At 32.9% G+C, this 26119-nt stretch overlaps 1 protein-coding gene across 2 annotated transcripts; it reads right to left on the minus strand.

The window, feature by feature from the left end:
• Positions 1–3452: 3452 nt before the first annotated feature.
• On the minus strand, positions 3453–25231 carry LOC147063448 (purine nucleoside phosphorylase-like). Of its 2 annotated transcripts, none has more exons than XM_085959975.1 (6): positions 24964–25231; positions 10567–10661; positions 7264–7460; positions 6032–6274; positions 5759–5902; positions 3453–4927 (listed from the first exon to the last, which is right to left on the minus strand). In XM_085959975.1, the coding sequence occupies exons 1-6, from the start codon at positions 25083–25085 to the stop codon at positions 4718–4720; spliced, it is 1011 nt and encodes a 336-aa protein (XP_085816101.1). In that variant the 5' UTR covers positions 25086–25231; the 3' UTR covers positions 3453–4717. The 2 variants fall into 2 exon arrangements, with proteins under 2 accessions (XP_085816101.1, XP_085816102.1); XM_085959976.1 differs by having other exon boundaries at positions 3459–4927; positions 7264–7442.
• Between the last annotated feature and the right edge of the window lie 888 nt (positions 25232–26119).

The following is a 26119-nucleotide window of genomic DNA, read 5'->3' on the forward strand; positions in this document are numbered from 1 at the left end:
TATTCTTTCGAAAACCTGGAAAGGAAAGTAAACCAGATGTGTTGTTCTCGACAAAATCATTTAAATATGACGCACGTACCATTCTTTTCACACACACGTTCAGTGGGTGTGATACAACATCCTCTCTATTTGGCCATGGAAAGATTAAATTGTGTGGTATTTTGGAGAAGAATATTCAGTTGAAAGAAGTGGTCACAATATTCAACAATCCAGACGCCAGCACTGATGAAATAGCTGTAGCAGGAGAACAGGTACTTATGAGGTTGTACAGTGATGCCTGTAGACCTGAGGAAACACTGGACACTGCGTTATCGGCTATTCATGAAATCGGCCAAACAGATTAAATTTAATCTATCAAGACTACCACCAACTCGAGATGCAGCGCGACACCATTCGCTGAGATCCTACTACCAAATACAAACTTGGCTTAGCAATGTTAAAAAACCAGAAGATTGGGGGTGTCAGCGAACCAGCAATGGCCTAATACCCGTGGAGATCATTAAAGATCCAGCGCCTGAAAAAATACTGAAAGTACTTTCTTGTGCATGCAAGAAGGGGTGTAGTAAAGCATGTACCTGTCGAAAATCAGGGATGAACTGTTCGTCAATTTGCAAGAGCTGCAGTGGAGTAAATTGTGAAAATGTAGCAGATATTTCTGGGTTGGAGGAAGAGGACGCTGAAGAAGATGACTTTTATACTCAAGCAGAACTTCCCAGTAATGAACAGGTAATGGATGATCGTTTTGTAGGATAATGATCCCGACGTGGGAGCTGCATTGCAAAACTTTGACGACGCACAACCTTTGCCTACTCCACCTCACCAAAGCGGCAGAAACGGTTAAAAAATTAAGATGTTTGGTGAATATTATTATTCTGTACATATTAACATTTGTTTTGCTATAGTACAGATTGACTGGACTAAATATTATATCCGCCATGTTGTTTTACGACACGAACTTGAAGTAGCAGCTCCAGAATTCCAACTGTCTTTCTCCGATTCGTATTTTTCAGTACATAAATGATGGCATGTTCCCTCTCCAGTCTTCAATCTCTTTGTACACCACTACGGAATTCGGGTGGACACCGAGAATTTTTTGACATTTCCATAGAGATTGGGTTTCTAAAAAACTCGACATTAGTGTTTCGAAATTTTTGTGTTAGAAATTAAAATCTAAGAAATTTTTCTAAAGAGGGTGCTGGTGAATTTGAAATCATTTTTTGCCGTGTTTTTATTTGTCTAAGCTATTGGATTTCAATTTCAATGTTTTTGGGGGCTGCCAGGGCCCCTTGCCCCCCCCCCCCTGGGTGTGCCACTAGTGGCGAGTGATTGGAGTACTTAGCTGATAATATGTACCTAACTATTAAATTTAAAATAATAAAATGTATATCTCATTTTTACCCATTTAATAGATATATCATTATTATTCAACACTTTTATCCATTGCGGAAACCACGTGTACCACTGATCTAGGGTCTAGGTCTAGGTCTAGGTCTAGGGTCTTTGTATTATTTTTTTAAACCAGATAAGTACTTAAATAAAAGACATTTATTAGATTTAAAGCATTTTTATTACAAACTGGCAGTCACTGATGGTTGAAAATAATTATTAATTCATTTTTATTAAATGATAAACTGGTTTTCGTAGTATTTTTTTTCCATTGATGTTAAAATATTTTGGTAGATACGTAATGAACACTTGCATAATATGAGCATAACTATAGGATTTTCCATAACATTGATTAATTTTATTTATAAACAAAAATATTCAATTTAATCCAAACATTGGTAAGTCTCTACATTCTACGTGACTAGTAATAACTTCTCCGACATCGACTAAAACTTAGAACCTACCGACATAATAATAGTAAAATGACTATGTTTGAAAGGGCGACCTGACAAAACAGAACATGACAAAACAGAACAGTGAAAAAACAGAACAGCCAGAGGAAAAATGAAACATTAATTTTTGTGGAATCTATTCATTAATTAAATTTTAAACGAAATACATATACTTATATATAAATATTTAATATTAAAAAAAAATCAATTTTAAGTGAAATGAAGGTATAATAAAATATATACTTCCATTTTTTTACAATACCGTTATTTTGAAAATAATGCATTTTTTATAATATATAAAATTATATAATGTAATCACTGCATGTTGGCCATTCGGCGTAAATATCTCAATTTATTATTGATTATTGATAATCATGCACAACTATTGCCACTCGATTACTAAGGAAGGGTCTCATACTTTTTCTTTATAACTTCAAGGCGTGCAGCTGCTAGATTTACCGTAGGTTAACACCATTTTATTGTAAAACCATTTAAATGATTAAATTGGGGAAGATAGAAGATATGGAACGGATTATAAAATGCATATACTTTATGGCGCTTTGGAAATACTTTGTGTCCGCAAACTATGTATAATTGTATACAATTATCTTGTTTGTCCATATTCAACGGAAACCCTGATAAGGATGAAATTATCCATCTCTTTTTAATCCTGACATCCTAATGTTGCTACTAGATAGATTACAATACATATTATTATTCAAATAGCTAAAATTCCGTTTTTTATATCTGCAGAATTATTAAACTGATTATTTCGTTGTACCTAGTCACCCAATCATTTTGAACATATTGTATTGATTAAGATGAGATATCCTAAGCTTGCCGGCAACACCGAGTTAAGTTTATTTGAGGCTTTCTAGCGATAAGTAATGCAGAAATTAGGTACATAATTTGATTTATTATGGCGTATTGAAAATCTGTGCTATTAAAAATCTATCAACATAATAGAGATAGGACAATTTCAATATTAAATTTATATTTCTCCTGAAAGGTCTTAGTTATATTTATCGTTGTTCTGTTTTGTCACAGTTCTGTTTTGTCATGGAGTATTTGGGTAAATAAATATTTTAACAGGTGGGTATAATATAATAAATGTGTTATAGATATTGCTTTACAGTAAATGATAGGCTTTTAGCTAATTTCAGATAGGTTGCACGCGTACACAGTGTTGTTGATATTTCGTAGAGCAATCGGGGCTGACTAATGCAGTCAATGAGTGTCATTATCGCTTACAAGGTGCAAGTGAAAGTGTCCCTGTATGATATTTGCGCATAGGGGCGTCTTCACAGCGCGGCGCAGCCCGATTTATCATACTAGTAATTATCTAAACATGCTGTCCATGCCTTTTGATATTATATTATGCAACATTGCATCTACGTATATTTATTTTGACTTATGTAAAATACACAAATAATTAGACAATTACGTAGTTTAACTATCTATGTAAGGATACTGTCATTAAATAACTTGTTATTTTTCTTAATTGCTGGCATATCAGAACACAGCTCAAGATGACCTAGGGCAGAGCGGGGTCACTTGATCATGATTTTGCTCAAAGCAGTATAGCTCCTAATTAATGAAGAAATAAGAAATTATATCTTTAAAAGAGTTAAGTTGTTTATTTGGTCATATAACTCCATCGAAAAACTGTAACAAAGACGATGTTTACAAGACTAAATTTACATTAATGTCACAAATGCCACCCAATGGTGTTAGTTGAGCCAGTGGGCGTAGAAAGGTTTTTTTCATCAGAGCAATATAAAATACAAACAAAATCTTTCTTAAATCTTTAATTCAAGTTATTAGAAAACAATAGGAACATATAGTTATACTTGTCTGTACTTTTTTCTTCTTTTAGAGATTTTTAGTTTTCTTAACAGGTCGTGTCTCTTCATCAGATTCAGAGGAACTCTTCAAAATAGCTTTCTTCACTGTCAGTTTCTTCGACTTTATTACCTTCTTGCTACCCTCACTTTTCCGTTTACTCTATTCTGCAGTAAGCTGATGCTTCTCAGGTGTACGTTTGTTATGGCTCGAATGACCCCTTCCCCAAATTATTACTAATTTGATTAACCCACCCAAAGACTATTGAAAATAGATTATTTTTGATACTGTCATCGCATAAACACACTATTGTTAAATCAAAATACATTTACTTGATTGCCGTAACACCACAGAGATGTGCTTGAGAGTCTTGAGACAAAAAAGTATGAGGAACTGTTTTCTTTACTTTTGGCGTGAAAATAGTAACATCGCACGTTCACAGTCACACCGAACACCTGACGGTGACTGATGCAATTGCGGATTGGCTGCCTACCCCTCCCGCTTTGTTCGGAATCCACCGCTTGTGCATAATGCAGCGTAAGAGTGATACTACGGGTGGCGCAGGTGACCCCATGGCTCAAATGACCCCGCTGCCCTACTACAAAAAATATATAAATACAAACCGTTAAAATAAAAATAAAACACAGACGCTTGTAAATAATTAATGTTAGGTACATTGTGTTGACAAAATGACCACGTGGTAGATAGGTACCTACTTTTTAATTTTTTAGCCGCTGCGCGAGAGAATAATGTCTAAACGGGACAGCATGTAAATTCCAGCTATATGCCAACCTTATTAGGATGGAGTACAATAACACAGTTACACATTATGTAATAAAAAAATCTTCATTTTTTCCATGTCATAATATATATTATTTAAGTATTGGTTTAATTATGTCGCTAATAATAAAAATAAATATAATATGCATAATCTCGCACGATGCATATGAAATTGTATTAATGTAACTTATCTAGATAATATAGTTATTATTTAGTAACTAAGAGAATTTAATGATTTTTACATAGTCATTATGGCATCATTTATCATTGTTAGTTGATTTAATTCTATTCGCGATAGCCTCCACAAGCTTAGATACGAAGGTCGATAATGTCGTTTGGTTCAGTTTGCCAACATCCATGACCTCTTCGTGGTTTGCTTCTCCGGAGCTGTAGTAGTCCACGATGCATTCGTTGGTAATGAGACTGAACGCAAATACGGTCATGTCGCAATGCTTTGCTGTAATTACCTAAAAATATTAACACACATAATACATTAGTCCTTTATGAGTTTATAGCAAAAAAACGGGAAATTGGTACAAACTACAAGGTACAAATCAAAAAAATATATTGAGTCCAATTAATAAGTATCTACTGTCATGGGAACTGGCTTACCCAACCGGAAGCGGTAGCAGTTTTGAAGCAGGGTCGCGTTTAGGCCATAAAACCAGCCCTTGAAATGGACAATTTCGCGAGCCGAATACTACAAGGTTCTAACTAACTGTTCCTCATTACTTGGTTTAAAATATGACATAGATGGGACGGGTCTACTTGTGATAAATCGTGACAATTGGAAGGAGAGAGGGTCAACATACCCAAAATACCACGATGTTATTGGAAGGGGGCTAAGATGTTCACGTCTCAAAAAAATCACCATTTCATCTCTACGATGGAAAGGTTATTTAGCTTTTCTTCCATCCGTTTATTTCGTCTTCATATTAAAAGTATTTTCCTTCATAAAAATGCCATTTTATTTTTTTCCCTCCAATTTCCCCCCAATCGCTTCAGTGCCGGATGTTGTCTCGGATTCAGTAAAAATATAATAGATATGATTTTACAATAAAAGAACAATGCTGGATTTTCCGGAGAAAATAAATTTAAATGACATTAATGCTCAAATAAAGGGCTTTTCTCGTAATCCGATAATGATAGACGGATGATCACCCTAATAATAGATCAAGTTAATTTTAAAATATTTACTTAATTTCTACTGATTTTCAATGATCCGCTCTGAATTATAAGCACGTAGGTATCTGTGTTTGTTATATAGTAAAACATTATAATATTAGGTAGGTACTAACCTCGTGAACAGTAGACATTCCCACAGCGTCAACTCCGAGCATTTTTAGCATCTTTAATTCCGAAACAGTTTCGAAATTGGGTCCACCAAGGCACGTATAAACACCTTCGCGAAGGGTATCCTCTATTTTGAGAGATTTTCCTATCTGAAACACACACAATTAAACAATTATTAAAGAATGCTACACCTATTAAATTAATACATTATCTACATATGTTACTATATTTCACGAAGAAGGGCATATCTGTATATAGCCGATTAAGATTAAACCTACCTCTTTAGCCAGCTTGATCAACTCCTTATCGTATGCTTTATTCATGGGGAAGAAGCGAGGACCGAATCTCTCATCGTTGGGTCCTTGAAGAGGGTTGTTCCCCGCGAATCCCATCAAATTGATGTGATCCCTCACTATCATGATGTCACCGACTTTGTAGTCAGGATTCAATCCGCCAGCGGCGTTGGTGGCGATCAGATGAGAAACTCCGATAAGTTTCATTACTCTCACCGGCATGCAACACTGAAACATTGAAAAATTATAGGTAGGTATACAATTTAGATTTTCGGTAGGATTTAGGTAGTCCTGGGGTAGATGAATCCCAATATTCTCAGGCAATATAGGCAGATTATGCGCCGCATGCGCGGTACACACGAGAAGGGTTTATTGAATCGGTTTATTGAATTCACACATCTTATAAAATTATATAGCATACATTTTTTTTGATTACCTATATAATAAATTTAGTTTACTTGTTAAATATCTCTGATTTATAAATAATGATCTGTGCGAAACAGCAAATCCTAAATTAATATAAATAACGCGTGTTGTATTTTGAAATGAATCAATAACAAAGCCTTTTTGTTTTTATGAAATGGACTACTCCGGTAAAAGCACTCATTCCATGAATAACACTAAAAACTATCTAGCGGGTCTATTCTCTACACAAGGCGGCTATCGATGTTGGTTAATCATAATATTTATGTATTGAAGCAGTTAATAAATTGTTACAATAAGTTAACCGTCTGAAATAATATATATTATTATATTATTATTAGATACTTATAGGTTTTGAGAAAAAAATATCAGTAGATATTTACAATTTTAGTGTTATCACAGAACAGACTATTTTTTGTATTCCCTGATTATTATTACATAAGTGTAGTATATTTTTCGTTGTATTAAAAAACATTAAATGTGGTTTAAAATCACAATTTTTTTGATTTTAAAACAAGTGTAGCAATATCCAAAAAAGGTAATACAAGAACACCCAGTAATCGTGTTATTAAGTAGGTATGTTATTAAAGTTGAAAAACGCATCCTGATCCGAAGAAGAAATTAATGATACGAATCAATAATTATTTATGAATATCGGGAGAGGGGCGGCATTCTCAGTCTGTCAAGTATAATAATATTAGTCTGTGAGTCTGTCTAGGGACGTCACTGCATATAATCATGCATGAGTGAATTTACTCGAAATCTAATATTTTAATGTGGGAATGTACACTTACTTTCCATAGCGGATATCCTTCGTAATAATGAAATCTTCCTTGCATACAGACGACAGGGATATTCTCCAATCGTCCGAAGACCAGCTGACCAATGTGGCCTTGCACAGTACTCACGGGGAAGTGTGGTATCATTTCATAGGGAAAAGACACTTTATCAGTCAGACTGTCAGCCAAAGCACCTGCAAACAATTTGGGATCTGTTAGTTGTTTAACATTTCCGTTCTTAACCCAAATTTTGAAGGTGTAAATCATTGCGATGAATTACATTTTTGTTCTTAGTATGGAATCGTTTCAGTAGGTAATAATATATAAATGGCTCATCTGATCCACGAGAATGGCTTTATTGGCATCTTTAGGCCTTGTCCAGATGGCGCGATTTGACTCGCGCGCATTTCAGCTACACGGACTCATTGAGCCATCCACGCGCACTTGCGGCGTGACGTCTGTCGCGCGCAAGTGATCATCTGACTCTCACCATGTGGCGTCTTTATGGCCATTCTAAACTGAATCACGACCGCCCCAAGCTCAAAATGACTGTTTTATAGCCATTTAAAAATAAACTACGTCACCTAGGTTGTATAATGGCAAGAATACATCTTGCCAGTTATCGCGGCATATAAAATCTCAAAGGAACTATGTGTCATGATTGAGTTGTTGGCCTTTCTTCTCGCACTCGCGTTTGTTTTTTATGCCGATTCAAAAACGAATTACGTCATCTAGCTTGTTCACTGCCAAATAGAACGCGCTATATGGGCGCAGCACATTTTTGGTACTCGAGCGTAAAGCGCGGTGGAACATGCGCCATCTGGACAAGGTCTTAGTTTTTTTTTTTTAGAATTATTAATAACCATGTCCTTGCTTTTTCGTACAAGGTGGTTGTTAGTAATTTTGAACAATCACAAACACCCAGGCTTTGAGAAAATCACATAAATGTTTTTGTCATGACTGGGAATCGAGCCCAGGAACTCTCGGGTGGAAGGCGAGCGCCTTACCAACTGCACCACGAGAGCCGCCAAGGACAAGGTCTTAGTTAGGGAAATCTCAAACATTTTAATTAAGGCTATACCTCAGCTGAGGCATGGTCTAAAAAGATCGTAACTAGGCGATGCGCGGATTGCGGGTCGCGGGTGGAAATGACGCGAGGCGAACGAAATATAATTTGTCGTAAAAATTCAACATGCGTCCTTTTTATGTATGTTTATTATTATATTCGTAATAATAATAGTATATTCATTGACATGTTTTCGGTACTGTTCGGTTATACCGGAGGCAGCGGAAAACGCATTTTGAAAATAGCCGATAAACTGGATTATTTGTTAGGTTAACCTAACCAAACCTAACCTAACCTAACCTAACCTAACCTAACCCAACCTAACCGAACCTAAACTAACCCAAACTAACAAATAATCCAGTTTATCGACTATTTTCAAAATGCGTTTTCCGCTGCCTCCGGTATAACCGAACAGTACCATGTTTTCTTTTTTAAGTACATACGTAAAGTTTTTTAGTCATGTTTACACGACTTAAGAATATTTTCATCCGACGCCATGACAAAACGAATCGACGTGCAGACACCTCGACTATCGCTCTCCGAATGGCGACGCGGCCGTAATTTCGTTCCAAATACAGTTGAAAATTATTTGCCGTTTCACTTATGTACGCTCTTAATATACCGCGGGAATGATGTGCTATATATACATTAAGGCTAGGTCCACACTAACCTGAAATTCCGTCGCTGAGGATGCGCGACGGAACGCAAATCAATCAAATCATGACAACCGATCTTCAGCGTAATGTGCCCGATGATGGCAAATTATATGTAATAAAATGTATTGGCGTTCTGTCGCGCATCCTCCGCGACGGAATTTCCGCGGGCTAGCCAAGAGATTGAATTGAAATAAGGAAAACGTAATAGTATAATATTAAACATAATATTGAATAAGCAAGAGTTTTTTTTAAATTGATATGCTGGATAACTAACATCCATTTATGCATTTTGACGAAAGCACGTTTCTACAATAATCGTAAAAAATGTTTTTATTGTGTTTCATTAACAATACCTCCATAAAATTTTTAAACATACATATTATTAATATGTATTACTATATAGTTGAAATATGCGAGGTTCAAACATCTATAAGTGGGCTCGCACATCAGAACTCGCCGCATGCGTCTTACGACGAATTCGTCGATGTGACGTCATCGTAAACCAAGAAACAAACGTTATCAAATGGAGCATCGCAGATTGGCCGGTGCAACTGCGACGCGAGACGATCCGCAGATGTAACATGTCGCATTTCCTACAGCCTGCATGTTGTATCTAAAAAAAGTCGACTCCGCGCAAGCGCACAGCTGCACAAACGGCCATTTCTCTCCAGACTGTCGCCGCGTTCGGAGCAGCCACGATGCGGCGAATGTCAATATCGCTAGGCAGATGTGCGAGGTTTTATCAAGGAACACTGCCTGCCCGTTCTCGGAAGCTTTGATTTATGGCAGTTAGGCACACGAGGCGAGTTGTGATGTGCGAGCCGGCTAAGGTGACTTGTGGGTGGGTGTATTAACTTGGAGTGAATTACTAGAATTTTTTTCAGGACGTAGGTAATATTAAGATCATATAATTCTATACTGCCACGCTTCTTAGCGTTGTGGCTAAAACACACTGGAAGCGGCGCGCGTGGCGTAGGTGGCGCGAGCGGTTCTTTTCGTCAGTTACTCTGCGCACACGCAATGCACAAGAAGTGGACACAGTATGCACGCTCCGCGCCACAAAACGTTGCCACTGAAGCCTTTCGCTTAGGTGGTTATTTTGATCATTAATAAACAACAATATCGGATATAGATAAACAGTTTATGTTTTTATGATTACTATCCAAGCATCTTCTTAAATATATATTTCAATAATGTTATAACTGGTTTGAGATAATTATGAAATCATAATGGGTGAACATAAATTTTACTAATGGTTTTATAAATGATTTTAAAAATTAATAAATCATAAAATCTAGCACCACTGCACATGGATGTACTAAAATATGACTATATTCTAAAACATTAGATCGAGAGGTTTAAAAGAATACTATTTTGTCTAATAAAAATACTTTATGCTGTCATCAAATGTTTTAAATAAATATACAGGATAATAAGGCTTCAAAATTATATAAATAGATTATATACAACGTTTAAGAAGTGTCCAGGATCATGCTTTGAAAATACTATAAAAGCTCCATTTTGACCTACGCTGAGCATGTGGGCCATTATAAAAAATATAAAATGCTGCTAGAGAGAGAAGTAAATAAGTCTCACCCATTCCTGACCCGCAAATAATTCCAATAACTGGCCTTATCGTGATCCTCTCCAAAAGAAAGTTTGCTGTATCCACTAGAGATTCATACGTGTATCTGTAAATAATAGAAATGTTCAAAAATTACATTAGTAAACACTGTATAATACAGAAGTTAGAACAATATTCACAAATAGATTCTTGTACCTAATTCACTGTAACAAACATGTAACTTAATAATTTCGCATGGCCAAACTGTAGAGCAGCAATTTTGAAATTTGATCGCGCGAGGGTTGCTAGTTTTAAAATCGGTTGCTGCAAGATAAGATATTAATCAGGGAATTGGAGAAAAACTTTCAATCACATTTAAAAGACATAGATTCAGAGATTCAGTTCAGATTATTAATTTTATTATAAATTAGCCGTTGCAATCACGATTAGGTTTCACAACTCTTCGTCTCGAAAAAAAAAAAACTCTTGCCCCGGGATGCAAAATGCCAAGAAATCTACGATTAAAAAATACAAACGAAAACGAATGAATTAGATAGAATGTACTGTTTTATAATTTAATACATAAGTTTAATATTTTTTGATGATATTGGGCCGATTTTTTTTTTTGGGGAAGCTAAGAAAAGTATGTTAGAAAAAGCTAAAAAAAGCTTTCGATGATTGTAAACGGATGTATTTTGTGGTGGAAAAACAGAAACATTTTTTGTGGGAAGAACTCAATTACCAATACCAGTATTATCAATACCAAAATATTGTATACTTGTTCCGGAATTGTCTCAGAAAATTATGGATACCCTAGTTACGGTAGTTTAAAATTATATGTGATTATATGGGTTATCACCACTCAGCCGTGATTTTTGATTTCTCAGAAGTCCATAGACATCTCGAGGTACAGAAAGTTCTCGTTAGAACGTTTAAATTACTGCAAAAGTTGTTCGCATATTGGATGGATCACACAATTTTTTTTGTGTTTATTACGTTATATACGAAAAATATTAATTATTCAGGTAAATGGAACATTATTTTTTCTTCTTCTTTATCATGGCCACATGACTGAGGATCGTGACCTAGATGCATTTGCTGTAGAACAGTTTGCTCAGCGTATTGGTATTCTACGACACAAAAGGTATGTGTCAGTAGAACTCACGATTTAGTGCAAGCATCTGAGGCATCTGATAAATGTTTCCTCTAATATTCTGATGCGGCATATCTAATAGACAAGACAGCGCAGACGATACAAACGGATATTAACAACCCTAATAATAAGTATAACCATTAAGCCATGCGCATTTGATAAGGACTAGGTAGTCGATGCGACCAATCGTAATAATTCGTAGATATAGCTGCAGACCAGTTGTTAATGGCTCGTCTCAACGTGCCTGAATATGGGGAATGTACCCGGAAGTCAGTGTCATCGGCTAGACTGTGTTCACCCCCACCACGGCCGTAAAAATCAATAATAAATAATTATTATATTTTTCGAAATGGACCCCTGTTTCCGTGTGAGCGCCTATTTTAATTAATTACTTTTTCAGTTTGTTGAAACGGCGTTCGTGTTGGCTTTTGCACTTATACTAGGCTCTATAATGCTGTTGCAGGTACGAAGGCGAATAATTATTATTCCACACTGTATGTATTGATAAACTATCCACATAGGTAGTTGACGACATAACCTTAAACAGGTTATGCCACTTTCATAATAATATTTTATATCTACCAGGCTAATGTACGTACGGTAGTTGATTTCTTATGAAACAAGCTTAAAGCCACCGGTTAAAAATGAATACTTCTTGGGTTTCCATTATCAATGTGTTATTATTTTTTATTAATTTGTAGCGAAAGTTTATTATAATATCATTTGTATTGTATCATGTGTTAACTTTTATTGTCTTACGTCTGGTATATTTAATTTGTTAAATTTACACTTAGTTAAGATATATACCTAATAATTGATAACAATACTAACTACTAGTAGGTACTTATTGAAAATAATTCAGCCACAATTAAAGGTGCAAAAAACCATAATATATTATTTAAAAGTAATGTGTTCAGGCGCACCTCCGCCATCTTTAGATTGATAAAGCCTGAGCATAACTTTTTACACAAGCAACGAGTGGTCCAATTTTCAGCTGTCAAAATCAGATCCCAGATTGCTTGACATATTGATTCGCCCTTTCTCGTTTCAAATTGAATTATAATAAAATCTCAAATCAAGCATATTAATAAATTATAAATAATATATATTCATGTTATTCATCAGCTGTCAAAGTCAGAATAGTCCTTCACACAAAAACCGGTGGTAATATGTATTTCCAAAAAATATGTAGCATTGATCTATGCATTACATTTGTAGAAGGTGTGTTAATGCTAGTGAATTATTTATCATGTAACTCATCGATCCAAATCAAACCATTCCCTGTGTAAACACGACATACGCGTCAGTATGAGCACTCTATTGAATAATGACAGGCAATGACAGGCCATCCATAGACAACAACGGGAGGGGCGGAAAAAGTAGGACCAGTCGTTGTCAATGTATCGGCTTTCTACTTGAGTCGGCAATGGGCGCGCACATAGAAAACTGTTTGGGGAAGGGCTCCATTCCAAGAAATTATCTGTATCCATAGGCGGCGTAAGGGGACGGGTTTAACAAAATCTAGCAGTGGTCACTGACTTACACATTTAGCTCGACTACTAGAGTTACTAATTCATAACTTTGCAATCCGGCTCTTGGATGAAAATGATGTAGTATATTTTAAAAACATTCTTTTTACATATTATCTATTTATTTTTTATCACCACATGTATTAATAATAGTAAAATCAGGCAAAGAGGCGTATTAGTGTATTAAAAAGTGCAAAGGCATAAAACGTAATACTCTACTTTTTGCTTGTCGGTATTTCGACCGCGGACCCATACTTTTCCCGGAACATTACTCATACCCACACTTTGTGTCTAGCCATAAATACCTGGCTTGCGTGTATAACAATGGGTTCCAGCCTACGATTATTGCGAGCCGGCGCGTCCACGAGTGGTTATCGAAATCGCGTGATCTATCGGTCATAATCATTACTGGGCGTCTTACGAGGGCGAAGTCGATGCGAATGCGATCGCGATGCGGTTTGAAGCGATGCGATCCAAAACGATGCGAAGCAGCTTCATTTTCCTACGTGTATCTGAGTCGCCAGCTGTCACCATCGCACATTTATACAATTTGTTTATTACCATGGTAACGCCTAGGAATATTTAGATGCACATATGTAAATAATTACCTCCTATGTTTATTATAAAATTGTTACCATGGCGACGCCTACACCGCCGCGTCCGTGCAATGCAATGCGTCAATGCAAATAATATTGTGCTAGGTATTTACGTTAAAAAATCAAAATGAAATTGTCTAATCGTCTCACAAGACAATAATCTATGAATCCATTCACCATTAATTATTGTTTATTTAAACTTTTCTTGTATTCTCATTGGAGTTTGACCTCTTTGTATTGATAACGTTGACCTATTCTAAAAAGTATTTCTAAATAATATTCAATGACAAATACTATTGATTTATATTTAGAAGTTTTATTTACTTTTTTTTTTATATAGGTGCATAAAGTCAATAAAAATACTACATTATTATCTTCGAATATGACGTAGGTTGATAAATATATTTTTATTTGTACTTACACCATACAATAAAATGTCATCTAATTATTTTGCTAAATTTGTTAATAGTTATTAAATTAATTTAAAATAATAAATAATGTTTTATCTTTTTAACCAAAAAGTGAAATATGATGTAAATCAAACTACGTATAATATATTTATGTCATTTATTATTAAGTATTGCATTACTTCAAAAACATAAATATACAACTCCAAGAAAAGAACTTGGACCGAGTGGGTTTCTAACACAGATATTTCATTTTCTGGGTGAATGCTTTTAACCTTTTAAGCTACTAACCCGAGTGTCTTTCTTGCAAATAACTCCGCTTAACTATGATATCTAATGGGTTCCGATTAAATCAAGTAAATGACATCACTAACTTGATTTCTGTCAATGGAATCATTCTGAGGCTATTAAAAATTATGTGTTTTCAATAAAAATAATTACAATATGAAAAGAACTGTTTATATACAACGTTTCTAAATTTTCTGTTGAATTATTATGCTCAATATGCTCAAACTTGTACTTGATATGAAGTAAATAAAAAACAAACAAACAAATATAGGATATGAAATGTCATTTTGACATTTCATTTTGATATCCACAGTAACGCACGTATATATTAATAATTTAGTTGCACCACCCCCTTTGACACCAATAATAGTCTTTTACTTTTTTACGGATTTTTATGAAATAAATTTCCATACAAAACAGAATTAACTGAAAATGAATTCAATTCTGCTTAAAGATGGCTAAAAGTATTAAAAGAATGCATTGGCATTGTGTTCTGATATATTCTAAAAGTTTAAAATGTCTAGCTAGTCGGTAAGTTAGTTAAAAATCGATTGCAAGATTTGTACTGGACAAACAACCACCGGACAAACAAGAATACGAGCTAATAAAAACGTTGTAATAATGCTACATTCTTAAATAGTGTGTATATTCGCTTTAATTTTTTTTGACTTCTTCTAGTGTTAGGTACCTACCTATAAAATAAGCATTTTAATATAAATGTCTTCATTAAAAAATCGAATGAATATGTAAAAGTAGTGTAAACGTAAAATAGTAGATAGGTATTATACTCGTGCAATATTTGTTTATTAATAATTGTAATTTATTTTTATAGTAACTTTATTTTTAACGAATCATTTATATACAATATTATAAACATGCATACTTATTATATCAAGACAGACACGGGGGGGGGGGGGGGGTAAAATATTGTCACTAACAAACAGATCTATGAAACCGATCATCAACACAGCGGGTATATTTTTTTCTGTTAATAAGCCGATAAATAAATTTTACACTCATTCGATTCTAATCAGTGTTTAGGTCAAATGGTTCAAACCTCTTATATAATATTGTTGATTGCAAGTAGTATTTATGTATTTGTATATTACAAAATAAATATAGATAGATAAAATTTAAATAACATACGCAGTAAAATCACACGCGAAATTATTGCAAACACATAATCCTATGAAGTGAAGAAAAAAATGTCTTCTTCTTTCTCTTTGACCATGTCCGCCTCTTAAGGGCGGACGTGCTCAGCGTGGGTCAAAATGGAGCTTTTTTCTATTTTCAAAGCATGATCCTGGACATACCTTAAACGTTGTAGATAATCTATTTATATAATTTTGAAGCCTTATTATCCGTTATATTTATTTAAAAATTTGATGACTCCATAAAGTATTTTTATTACATAAAATAGTATACTTTTAAACCTCTCGCTCTAATATATGTTAACGCGCGTGTTTGAACATGTACCTAACTGAAAAAAAAAATTATCGTAAATATTTCATTATAATAATGTCGACATAAATTATACTGATGGTTTTATAAATGTGTTTAAAAATTAATAAACGTAAAAAATCTTAACACCGCTGCACATTTATGTAATTTTTTAAATAAATATAAAGGATAATAAGGCTTCAAAATTATATAAATAGATTGTCTACAACGTTTAAGGTATGTCCAGGATCATGCTTTGAAAATAGAACAAAACCTCCATTTTCACCTACGCTGAGCATGTCCCCCCTTAAGTGTATACCGCACGGTGCCCTGAACCCCATTCTTCTTGCATCGTATATATAATATAGTATGTAGCTTTAATATATTCCTCAGTGATAAGAGATGTCGAAGAAAACCATCTCCTAGAAAAATGGTGCCTAAATAATACACATAAGGGAAATTGATAAAAGGTTACTAAGTGATTACTGATGACATTGGCTGTTATTTCGCATTGCAAACTTCACACGTATGCTCTGAGATATATTTACCAAATTTTTGAGTAAGACGTTTTCTTATATAGTCACCTATTGGTTAGATCAGAGGTTCTCAAACGTGTTTTGTTCACGAAAAAATACTCAACGCCCCCCATGAGAATCTAGAGTAAGATTCATTGACAATTTTACGTTTTTTGTGTACATATCTATATTTCTACCTACAGAACGTTGTAAAAACGATATTGTTGTATCGAAATAAGATGCCTTCCGCAAAGATCGAAGGAATCGGATATGAATTAAAAAAATATTATTATGTATTACACTATTATTCTATATAAAGTACAGAAACGATCTAAAATAGATTTCATACATATCGCCTATTTATAGTTTCGTATTGTAAACCAGCAATAATGTGTACATATTCCTACCGACACGCTCATCTTCCTACACTTGCTTCGTGTTGATTTAGAAAATATAATAATATCTTCGAATTTAACTGTACGTATATTGCATAAGACATGAAACATGTACGAATTGTTTTTAAAAAAAAAATCAGCTTTCTTTTAGTTTCCACCGCCCATTATTTATATTCAACGCCCTTAAATTGCTTTCGAGGCTTATACTGCTCTCAATAATAGTCGTAGAAAAATCTTTATATTACATACTTAAACATGCATTCTGTGTTCGCTCACTTTACATCATTTTATTTCGCATTTTAAATTTGTAATAGGTCAGTCTGTTGCTGGACCATATAAATAAATGATAAATTAAAAACAATTAACAATGAGACACCCGTCGTAGGTATCTGTTTGCAGTTTAATCAAGCATCCACGTTGCTTCTAGTACTCCAATCAATCTATCACAACTCGAAGAGACAATAATAAATATTGAGTTGATATCAATAATATATTAAACCTAATCAACATCTCAATGAATGTTTATTACGATCGTTCAATTTTGTTTTATTGATGTGCAAATTACATGTTCTTGATAATCTTAGCATACATGTTCAACATATTATAAACAATGCTATCATTTCCATTACCGGCTATAATATATCATAATCTATTATATAAGTAAAACACAGAATATACACACAAACCGTAAATGTCGAGATTCCAAAAAAATTGTTAGACTTACATGACTAATTTATTGCAAACCAATGTAATATTAATATTTACGAATAACCCTACCGACTCAATTAATATCAATAACTTAATTTTGAAAAAAATATATTAGTGTAAGCTCAGTATCGTGAGGATGTTAAGATTATACAAAAATGCTACTGTGATGTTTCCATTAGACGTAGCTCTCCTTTGTAGAGGGTCTACGCAGCACACACCATTTCACCTCTACACCATATAAATTTCAGTACCTACATAGTTGCAAATGCGAATATAACAAGCTATTTTACTGGAATATTACGATAAGTAATGACTGCAACTACTGCTATGCAGTTCAAATCAATTATGTATTACTACTATGACAGTTAGGTATGACTTAATCGATGCTCAGCTTGGGAGATAGCGAGATATTATTTTTACCTGCCAAGTAGTTTTATTGTGAAACCACCGTTAATTATTTTTATGCCGAACTTTCCATGTGGTAAAATATAAAACCACCTACAATGTACCTGGATATTAAAAATAAAATTCATAAACTAAACTCAGATACAACAGATTTATATCTATTTTGATTATACGTTAATCAAATATTTACATTTCTGTCACTCGCAGATACGTAAACAATGATTTTTTTTTAAATATTGATTTAGATTATTATTTAGTTTTATTTATTGTGTTAAATTTTACCAAGGGATATATTTGATTCATTTCTACTTTATATGGGTTAAAAACACTTATTTTTGGTCATAATAAATAATTACCTACATGGTGATATGACATGATTTTTAATTGATTTTAATTTTAAATATAAGTCTTAGGCTGGATATTGTATAAATACTAATATTATTGGTGTCTATTGCAGAAAAAAAAATTGTTGATTTTGTGATCATATTAAATATACACCTGCGTGAAATATCAATAAGAATTCCATGATTTAAATCAAGAGTTCACTGCATATTGCCAGTAGGTACATACATTTTTTTTTAAATTTGGTTATTAATTTTAAAATCCGACTACCCCTTTAAAGAAGGGTTAAATTTTTTCAAACGTCATATAAATTAATAAATTTCTATAATTATTTGGAATATGGATATATCTATGATGACGTCTGAACGATTTATTGTTTGTAGATTTGAGGTTAGACCAGGGTTAGAAATTGTACATATCCAGATAGAGCAAACGTCATAATACTATGATTAAAATTATTATCAAAGTGGTAGGTATATCATTTAAAATACTAATTATCTGTTTCGATAAATCATGGAAACCCGTGAAAAAAAGTGTAAACGTGTTGTGCATGGTATCTGTATGGGTACAGATTTATATTATCGTTTTAATCGGTGTCATGTTTTGATTTTACACAATATCAAAACATTTTTGACTATTTAAATAAAAAACTATATTCCGCAAATATTTGTGTTATTCCCGATGTAAATAAAACATTATCAACTATCGTCTTTGCCATTTGATCTATGAGTAGTAAGATTAGTTGTTTGGAAAATTGAAAGGAATAATTTATTTTAATGATTTATTTGGAAATTTCGTATTCATACGTCATTGTTGACAATATAATGTTTGTCATGCCAAAGAAAAGATAAAAAATAATACGCATGTTGGAAAGATAGTTAAAATGGATGGAAATAAGATAAAATGAAGGCAACTATTGAAGAAGAAAAAATATGGGGGTTATGACAAATTATTGGTTTTTCTGTCTTTGGAAAGTGAATCACTATACAGCCATTGTCGTCATTAAACGACTTATCACTTATTTATGTGTTTGATTTCAATTTGTGTGAAGTAAACGGTATTGGTGGTCAAAACTGAAACCTGGGAGTCCACTTTATTTGAAAATTGAGGAATTATTTGTTTAAGTTAAATAAAATTTTGACGCTGTAACAGCGCTTGAAATGGACCGAAACGAACCGAAGTTGCGTGAAGACGCTCCGGTTCGGGAATTATTTTGAAAATACTTATATTAATTTACATTTTGAATAATGTTTACTAATAAACTTCACATTTTCTACAAAAAAATATACAATTCTGTGTTGTTTTTTATATTTTATATTATATTTAATAATATCTATTCAATTTCGGCCTTCAGCAAAATGATTTTTTAATTAGGTGTTCCTCATAAAAACAACGTCTGTTATATCAACACTTTTTCCAAAGTGTTACCAACGCTAATAATAATACTGCATATTAGTTGGGTTTAGCATTCCAGGATTCGCCTTCCGATATCTTCAATCTTTGTGGATATTGTATGATATTACTAATTTAACTAATCAAACTATTGTAAATATTATTTATAATTATAAAGTAATGACGTCCACGGGGGTAAACAAATCATGCATTGCTAATATCAGGCAGATAAAGGAAGAAATATGCATAATACCATTTTTGACAGCATATTTTGTAAAAAAATTGTTTTTTTCGCCTGCGGCGCTGAAAAACGTTGTCTGCCCAAATCTTTAGTAGTAGTGCGTGTCAGATGTTTAAAGATTTTTTATTGAATTTGTTTGTCTCTAAGGTAAGTATGTACCTAGTTATGCAAGATATATACCAACGAAACTCGCACATATTTTCGAAAAAATATCGAGCGCTCATTTCGAGCACTAAGTTATAATAATATTAAGTTGTCATTAATTATTATCTCCCAATTCACAGAACCACAAGTTAGTGCGTTTGATCGTTATATCGTTTGGATTCACTTTTAAATATATTTCAAGGTAACATTCAGATGTTAATTATTTCGATCAATATGTATACAATGGACCCTTTTTCGGTGAACAATAAATTGCGTAATTTTATTATTGTAATTATGTTATTATTATAAAAGCATGTTCATTAGTCTCAGATAACTATCTAGTTATTTAGATACAGCAAACAGTGGCGTAACAAGGTGTTTTAGCGCTAAGAAAACATGCTCCCCTTACTTAATACAAAACTTATACTTATAGGTACATTCTCACTCTAAAATAATTTAAAAAAAAACGCAAAGAGAATTTATAATTGTCTGGAGTATAGTAGAACCTGGATATAACGGACTAATACGGGTGAGAGGGTGTCCATTAAAGCCGATAGTCCGTTGTATAAAAGCATAAATAAAATTCTGTTTATTCATCTTCGGGTGATAGATAGCACACACCCGTTGTGGAGTGATGGTAATGTTCGATGTCGATGCGATTGCTTCGATAATCATGCTTTGAAAAAAGAATCAAGTTTTGTTTGCACTTTTGAAGTCTGCTGTACTTTTTATAATCAATTATCTAAAATTATGAAAAAACGAATTTCAATATCTGACGAGTACCTACTCAATAAAAACGTGTCTTTGGATTTAAACATACGTACATCATTAACAAGATGTTTTGACCTATTTTTACATTTTACTGGATATTTTTCTCCGTTACGTCCTAAGTCCGCTATATCGAGGTTCTACTGTACTTTTATCTTAATTATTTCGAATAATCGAGATTTAACTGGGTGTTATTTTCATATCAATTAGATCGTACCTACACGTAGAGTTGGGTTTTGGTAATTTTTGGATTCTCGAGAATTTTTCGAGATTTTCCATCCCGAATCTCGAGAATTGAAATTTTTAACATTTCGGGAAATCCCGAATCTCGAGAATCTTTTATCGGGATTCGGGATTATTAAATATTAATTGAAAAAACGATTTTCTATACGAAAAAGTGGACAGAAAACGCAAAACGTTCAAAGACTGATCGGGGCATTTAACACAATTAAGCCAACGTCGACTCAAAATGAGCGCAATTTTTGCAACATCAGGGAATTTTGTGTCTCAAAAACGTACGCGATTGACAGTCTGTGTTTTTTGAAATTATATTTCAATAAGTAATGTTTTGAATTAATTTTGTTTTCCTACTTCTATTTTGTTTGTCTTCTTACGTAAATAAAAAAAAACATATTTTTTTAGAACTTGTCTGTTTGTACACTGATTTTAGGATTTAATTACAAGTTTTTTTCAAATTTACTGATATTTCGAAAATTCTCGAAAATTCTTTTCTGGAAATCCCGAATCTCGAGTATTCAAAATTTCATCATTTCGGGATATCCCGAATCTCGAGATTGAGATTTTATCGGGAAATACCCAACTCTACCTACATGTATAGAAAACGGTCCATATAGCTAGATTATACCCCCTCTCCAGTATTATTTTTTACTATAGATAAGGTAAATAATATTGATCACATGTCAGTATGTATACAATATAATTAATATACATGTGATAAAGCGACAGCATGAAAACATGACAATATTGACTAACATCAAGTGTTGTGATAATGATACTCGTAGCTTAGAATATTAATTTAACGACACTGGGGGGTGTAAACAGTAAACATTGATGTCCGATTGGTGGTACATTAATCAAGATTCGCTCTCGGGTTCACAGGTCATTTTTTAAATTTATATTTATGACTTTATAAGTCGAATCAGCTGATAAGGCGTCAAGGTTTCTCTCAAGTAAAATAATAACATCAATATAACACGCACTAATCAGGACTACTGGATTCAAATGGTTTCTAAATTGACTGGACTATGTTTTAAAGGTAGACATAGTGACGTAGCCAATGATGGAAATTTTTCTTTCACAATATCAAACTATTTTTGTTTGAATATCATTTTTTATCCTCTATTCTAAATTATTGAGAGCTGCAAATTGGTGCATATAACTTAATAAAGTACCCATAGCTGAGCGGTCTCACAATATTGATTAATTGAAATGCATTGAAGCTTAGCTTTCAGTACGTACGTTGTACCTATTAGGTAGGGTTCCAAATCCTTATGAACCATTTAGGACATTGTAGCACCTATTTAAATTGAAGAGATAAATACGCAAACGAAAAAAATAACACACATAGACGCTTAGAAATAAAACAAGGCCTGCAAACATTTTAGGAGTTACAATATTTCACCCGAAGAAAAGTGCCTAGGCTGACTGACATTACAATGGCCCTGCATAAATGCGCCAGAGGAATTATTGTCTTTGAAAAATATTTAAAGCCCGATAATTTTGCAATTTTAACGTCTAGGTTTACGATACGTCGGAAGCATCGGCTTTTATAAAAGAAATTTTCAGTGTAAAATACTAAAATGACTACTATTACATATATTTGTAATTAAATAATTGTATTTATTCACAAGCTATATTTTTCTTTTTCTCTTATTTGTTTAATTAATTTTGTTATTGCATAACAACTTAAAAAAAGCTCGGTTAAAAGGTCGACCGATATCAATATCTACATCATATTATTGTAAATCGGTGGCCTCCAAAACACTTTATCGTCATTACTCCTCATTTCGAGCGGTACATCCCCTGCAGTATGTTTATTCCGAAAGTTATCTGTGGATTGAATGATAATGGAAATCTATTGAGAATCTATGATCATGCTATCAGGAAGCAACGAACTAGAAACCAAGGATATCAATAGTTTTATAAATATTACTTAACATATAATTATGTGCTTATATAATTCAATTGTACACCAATTTTATTTAGATTGTTATTGTGTTTTAATCTTTTATTAGTATTATTGTATATGGAATGTAATTATGAATGTAATCTATGATTTTAATAAATTGCGAATTAATGAATTCGTTTATGTACAAAAACCATTCTTCGTTTATATATTTATGAAATATATTCATTTGAATCAGGTGGAAAATAAATAGTGTGGGTTGAAAGGTTATCGAGAGCTAGGTGTTAGATATAATACCTAATGGGTAATGGCCGCTGATATCTGAACATTTTAACAAAACGGGTGAATAAAATAAATACGTATTATAATAATAACGATAATATTTTTTTTAATCATACAATTATTATGGACGAGACGATATTTTATTATTTCATAAATAATATTGTGTTGGCTAAAATAAATTGTAAGGTACATAATTATTCTGTTTTAATACAACATTATTTACATACTTACATTCTGATTTAACGACATATTTAAATTAATATTATTCAGTAAAAATGAAAAGATTTTTTGGTTGTTCAAAAAAGAAAATAATACCATTTATATTGTAATATAGTTATTTTAAAGTGAATATTTATTAAAATTGTCATTCCGCGGATTCAAAATCACGTGTCTAGAAAATGCACACGTTTCTTTTTCAAAAAGTGTGTGTACACAGATCACGGACCTAACAGGTTGAGCAAATGACTAACATCCATTTCTCGTAAAAAAAATGTTAAAAAAACATCTTTGAGGTGGCTAAAATCCATATCGGATTGTGGAGTCAATGAAAAAAAGTATAATATTAGATAGTTTCAGAAAAAAATACAATTTTGCAGTTTCATTTCTAGTTTAACAGGATAAATTAAACTAAACTAATTACGTTTGCACTTGCGTAGTCCGGATAATGGATAAATCTAGATATTTTAATATGACATTAAAAAATCTTCCTTAATAACCATTTTTTCATAATATCATTGTGTGAAAAAATCAGTAGGTTTTAATTCTTCCATGTATTGTTCTGATACCTGTACGAAACCCGTGATTATAACGAAATCAAGATAATCAAACATCCCGATTAGGGATTCCAATCCCGGGATTCCGAGCTATTTTCGATACCTATGAATCCCGGGATTGATAAACATAATCCCGGGATTTCGGGATTGATTTTTGTCTTGATTGATTGATCATTTTTTATGGAAAATAAAATAAAAGCGAAACTATAACAAAAATTACTTTTAATAAAAAATAACTACATTAGAAATAAACTGAGTTTGAATGAAGTTTGATTTATACCCATGTGTAGGTAGCCGATTCGTTTTATTTTTTCACATAAATTATTAAAAATGGAAAGATTGGAAAAAACAATGCTTCGCACTTTTAACAAAGTAATTCCACCATGATATCATACGTTTTACGGCAGTTTCGTATTTGGCTGACTAATTAGATTTATGAAGCGGAAAGGCCATAAGTACGCCATGATTATTTTGCTGCACTACTTTAAATCTCGCTAATCCATTCATTAAGTCTTTACTATCAAGAACAATTCAAATCTCCAATTAAATTCACATTATTATTTATATTACAATATTATTTACTTCATTAAACTTAACGTATACAATATTAAAAATAAATGTCTTAAATAGTATAAATTATACTAGATTTGTTTTTGACCGATTTTATCAATGTTATTTGTAAATATAAAAATTTTATATTAACAATTGAAAACATGCCAATCCCGGGACTAGTCCCGGGATCCCGGGATTGTCAAATTGTAATCCCGAAATCCCGGGATCATAATTTTGGCTCGGGATTGGATTCCCTAATCCAGATAATAGAGGTTCTGCCATAGTTGATTGTTAAAAATAAGTAATACATGTTATTTATTATAAAAATTGAAAAGATAAGGGTAGGTACTCACGTTGATGTTGTCAGCAAATCAATCGCACTAATTTCATTAGCTTTTGGTTTTTGAATCTTTTTTGATTCCACACCATTCTTATGTTCTAATGTGGTCGCAGATATACCGTTGGGATAAGACATTTTTATTTTTTAATTCTCTCGGTGCGCTTTTTTACAACTCTGCTTTAAATTCTTTTAAAATTGTTTATCAATATTAATGTTTGATTGTTAAGCTCTAAGTAGTTCGAAGAACACGTATTTCTCACTGGGTTCCGTTTGAAACAAGCAGTAAAGAGTAGATGTGATTGCTTTATATGTGGACAGAAAATATGACGTCAAACTCGTTGTAAATAATACACATTATCATTATAGGTACATACCGAGTTTTTAAAAGCGCAAGATATTCAATCTGTGAATGAAAATATTATAAAGTTATGATAACTTTGCAGTATTTTAGGTTATATCTACTTACTGCAGTCACAATAAATAAGGCAATATTTAAAAAAAATATAGGTAGGTACATAATAATCATCATAATAACAAAATAATAATTTTAATATCTAAGTCTATTTTTGTATGTAAGAAATAATACTTGTTTCCATATCGCCAAAAAAACCATAAATGATTTTTTTAGAAATACTTGGTCCATACAAAATCAAAACCATGTATATCTATCTATCTATGTACACAATAATTAAAGTTTTCTGACGTTTTGAAAATATTTTTTCTTTATAGTATACGTATTTGAAATGGGAGTTTGGGGTTGCAGACGGGAGATTTAATGGATCGCAAGAAACCCTGAAAAAATAGTTATATTGTTAAAAATAAGCATATCAAATTCATTACATAACCTGAAAACTGTGCCTGAACGGCGGCACGCGCCAAAGTTTAAAATACTTAGGATTGTAAAAAAAAACACGGACAAGCATTTTCTCAAAGTTTCAATAGAATTATTGATCAACATCCTAACAAAATAAGCATAACACGTGTTTGAATGACAGGCTGGCAAGAACTGCGTAAATGGGGTTGGCGGCGCTCTTTAGTGGACTATATTTTTTGTATGATTATGAAGGAGGATGTGGATGCTGGGGGGCGGTTACGCGGGAGTTAATCTAGGTACTAACCTTATTGATGTTCAGCTGTCTGGCTGAAGCTGGTCCCTTGTGCATGCCCTC

The sequence above is a fragment of the Rhyacophila brunnea genome, unplaced genomic scaffold (genome assembly GCF_057557595.1).
Source record: "Rhyacophila brunnea isolate RB1 unplaced genomic scaffold, BYU_Rbru_1.0 scaffold_9, whole genome shotgun sequence".
Classification (NCBI taxonomy): Eukaryota; Metazoa; Arthropoda; class Insecta; order Trichoptera; family Rhyacophilidae; genus Rhyacophila; species Rhyacophila brunnea.

Excerpts from the sequence above, each read along its gene's own strand:
- LOC147063448 (XM_085959975.1), bottom strand. The coding sequence starts at position 25,085 with ATGTCTTATCCCAACGGTATATCTGCGACCACATTAGAACATAAGAAT. Across the intron at positions 10,662-24,963 it reads GATTTGCTGACAACATCAAC|ATACACGTATGAATCTCTAG; the intron begins GTGAGTACCTAC and ends TATTATTTACAG. Across the intron at positions 6,275-7,263 it reads AAGGATATCCGCTATGGAAA|TGTTGCATGCCGGTGAGAGT; the intron begins GTAAGTGTACAT and ends TCAATGTTTCAG.